At 44.3% G+C, this 3,718-nt stretch overlaps 1 protein-coding gene across 1 annotated transcript; it reads left to right on the top strand.

Annotated features, from left to right (window-relative positions):
• Positions 1–578: 578 nt before the first annotated feature.
• On the top strand, positions 579–2,282 carry LOC308273019 (beta-defensin 103A-like; the record flags this gene model as incomplete). Its single annotated transcript, XM_080710111.1, has 2 exons — positions 579–636; positions 2,137–2,282. The coding sequence occupies 2 exons, from the start codon at positions 579–581 to the stop codon at positions 2,280–2,282; spliced, it is 204 nt and encodes a 67-aa protein (XP_080566237.1).
• Between the last annotated feature and the right edge of the window lie 1,436 nt (positions 2,283–3,718).

Here is a 3,718-nt window from a genome sequence, read left to right as displayed (position 1 = left end):
TCAATGATGAAGCGTCAGCTTACTTTACTCAAACCATAGCACCCATTATAGGCCAAGGGGCCGTACAGAGTCTGCTGGATATGGCTCATTTCCCTTCTCTCCTCACTACCTAACGCCAGCTCTGTCCCTCAGTGCTGAGTGTCCGGCGCTGGACTGATCTGGCCCCCAGGAGAGTCTCTGACTCTCTCAGCCTTTAGGAAGATGCAGAAAAAGCTTCAACATAGCACAGTGCAGACAAGTCAGCTCCAAGCTATGTGCTCCAGGCCCACTTTCACAAAAACAGACAGGTCTTGCCCGCACCAGCCCCATCTTTACCCTCAGCCAGATTTGCCACGGACCTCGGGGACACCAGGATGGCCACAGGGCCACATCGAGCCTACCGTGACCATCAGGTGTGTAACTAGCTCCCAGGACAGTGGGTGTGTCCTCTGCAGTGAGAGATTTGGTATGACACATTAGGAAATATGTCATCTTGTCATCACCGGGACATTACGAGCATCGCAGCCACAGATGGCCTCTTTATAAAGGCGAGCCCGCATGCCTTCAGCCAGTGCTGGCCCGCGGGGAGCCTGTGAGCCATGCGGATCCATTATCTCCTGTTGGCCGTGCTCTGCTTGTTTCTGATGCCAGTTCCAGGTAAGATGGGCCGGGAAACAGGAGCAGAGAGAACTGAGAATACACAGCTCGGTCCATTTCTCAGCTCTTTATTTATTTATTTAAGCCGGGCGTGGTGGCGCACCCTTGTACTCTCAGCACTTGGGAGGCTGAGACAGGAGGATCGCACAGTTTTGAAGCCAGCCTCAGCTACTTACTGAGGCTCTCAGCAACTTAGTGAGATCCTGTTTTCAAATAAAATATAAAATAGATCTGGGAGTACAGCCCGGAGGTAGAAAAGCCCCTGGGTTCCACCCCCAGTACCACAAAAAAAAAAAATTAAAAAAATTATTTATTTAATACTGGGGATTGAACCTATAGGCATTCTACCTCTGAGCTAAACCACCAGCCCCCACCCCTTTTTAAAGTTTTTATTTTGAAACAGGGTCTTGCTAAGTTGCTAAGACTGCCCTCAAACCTGCGATTCTTCTGTCTCAGTTTCCCAAGTACTGGGATTACAGGACTATGCCACCATGGTCAGCCAGTTACTTTCCATTCTTCAGGAGCTTTAGTCTAAGTATGTTTCTTGAGTGGGAATTAGATCTCTCTCTCTCTCTCTCTCTCTCTCTCTCTATATATATATATATATATATATATATATATATATATATTTTTTTTTTTTTTTCCTGACAAGAATAATCAAGAGCTTTAGAGCAGGCTTCCCAATATTTCATGTTCTTTTTTTAAGAGAGTAAATAGCCATCTCTTCACCTCCTTCTTCATAGGGAGACTATTAAGGATACATGAAAAATATATGATTTTAATTCCGACAGGAATGGCTGATTTTGTGGGAGAACAGAAGCCCAGGCTTTCATTCCCTAACCTCAGTGGGTAGGGATGGAGTCTTTGGGCTTGAACACTGCAGCCTCAGCCCCCCACAGGTTCCTGGGAAAGGTCTCAGAGGTCGGGCTTTCAGCACAACTGTGGGCTCCCAGCCAAGTGCTAGCTCACACAGACTTTGTGTATTGGTTATGTGGCCTTACATCCATTATATTAATTTTACATGTGTGTGTGTGTGTGTGTGTGTGTGTGTGTGTGTGTGTGTGTGTGTATGTTACTGGGGATTGAACTCAGGGTTATGTGGCCTTACATCCATTATATTCATGTTACGTGTGTGTGTGTGTGTGTGTGTGTGTGTGTGTGTGTGTGTTACTGGGGATTGAACTCAGGGGCATTCTACTTCTGAGTTATACCCCCAGACCTTTATAAAAAAGAATCATAAGAATCATGTATGTGCTGAAACAGGGTCTTGCTAGGTTGCTAAGAGTTTCAGACTGATCTTGAACCTGTCTCACCCATCCCATTATTGGGATTCCAGGTGTGCATTACCACACCTGGTTTTTACCCTTAATTTTATTGAAAAACAAAAGAGAAATAGATAAAAAGAAAGGCAATACATGAGTTACTTGAGGAACTCCAGAGGTCTTGTATTTGTATCAGAGCTGGAACACTCCTGTTATGTTCTGTTTTTCTCTCCTGCAGGTAATGGAGGAATCATAAGCACAGTCCAGAGGTATTACTGCAAGATAAGAGGGGGCCGGTGTGCGGCAGTGACCTGCCTTGCCAAGGAGGAACAAATTGGCCAGTGTTCCACACGTGGCCGGAAGTGCTGCCGGAAGAAGAAATAGAGATCTGGAGACAAGCTGAGAGTGTTGTGAAGCGTCCCAAGTCCCCCTTGTCTACTCAACTAAAATTAAATTAGCTTTTTCCAAAACATTAGAAGCTTGATTTTTATTTATTTGTTTTGCATTCTGATTTTTGTGGTGGTTATTACCAAGTAGATAACTAAGACAGTGCAATGACTCACATTTTGTTAAAAAACAGAATCTGTATCATGTTCCATTTCTCTTTGTAAGTTTTACGCCACAGTAGAATCGGCTGTATGGAGGAATCTCAGAAGAATGGAAATGAACCTACCACATGATCCAGCAATACCACTTCTGGGTATCTACCCAAAAGAATGTAAACCAAGCTACCAAACTAAGGCATGCATATCTATGTCCATAGCTGCACAATGCATAATTGCCAAACTATGGAAACAGTCAAGGTGTCCATCAACAGATGAAAGGATTACAAAACTATGTGATATGTACACAATGAAATTTTACTCAGCTATAAAGAAGAACAAATTATGTCATTTCCAGGGAAATGGATAGAACTGAAGAACATTATGCTAAGTGAGATTAGTCAGTCACAAAAAAGTAAAACATCAGATGCTCTTTCTAATATGTGATAGCTAGGGAGAAAAATGGTCATAGGAGGAACTCTAGATGAGGAAGGAGAAATCATAATTGGGCAAATAAGGAGGCCTAACTGGGGGTGATGGGGGAAGAGGGAAATTCCCTAATGTACATGATGTACATTCACAAACAAATCAAAGTTAGACACTGGGCCAAACACAGAAGGAGAGAGCGGGGAGGGATTGGGGTGAGAACTGGGTAAGGGCAAACTGGGTGATGTGTGCATATATGCCTCTACCATCTTGTACTCACTAAGATGTATGACTACATGCACCAATAAAATATTAAAAAAATCGGCGGGCGTGGTGGCGCACGCTTGTAATCCCCGCGCTTGGGAGGTGGAGACAGGAGGATCGCGCAGGTTCGAAGCCAGCCGCGCTGGCTTTAAAAAAAAAAAGGTCTGGGAGTGTAGCCCAGAGGTAGAAGCATTTCTAGGAACCCCAGTACCACCACCAAAAAAAAAAAAATAAAAATAAATCAGTAAATGAAAAAAAAAAAAACACCTTGTCTTAATGATTTCTGGGTGGCTTAGTAAAGTGCCTTGAGCTTGGAAGCTGCTCAGCAAATATTTATTGAAGCCAAGTCCATAGCTATACTTTGTATAACTGCTGCATATCCAGTGTTCTCTCCACGTTGTTATGGAGTGATGGTAGCAAGTGGAGGGAGTGGTCTGTCTTCTCAGACCCCAGCACTACAGAGGAAAGTCCTCTCCTTACATCCCAACAGGCTCCCTGAATTGCCCCCTAGAGAGAACCACACCGCTGCTGTTTTCAGACTGCCGGTCTCACAGAGCTGCAATTGCAGAGGAGATGGCAGAAAGAGGA

This window comes from Muscardinus avellanarius (assembly GCF_963383645.1).
Source record: "Muscardinus avellanarius genome assembly, chromosome: 14".
NCBI lineage: Eukaryota > Metazoa > Chordata > Mammalia > Rodentia > Gliridae > Muscardinus > Muscardinus avellanarius.
This window is presented reverse-complemented; position numbering and strand designations above follow the sequence as displayed.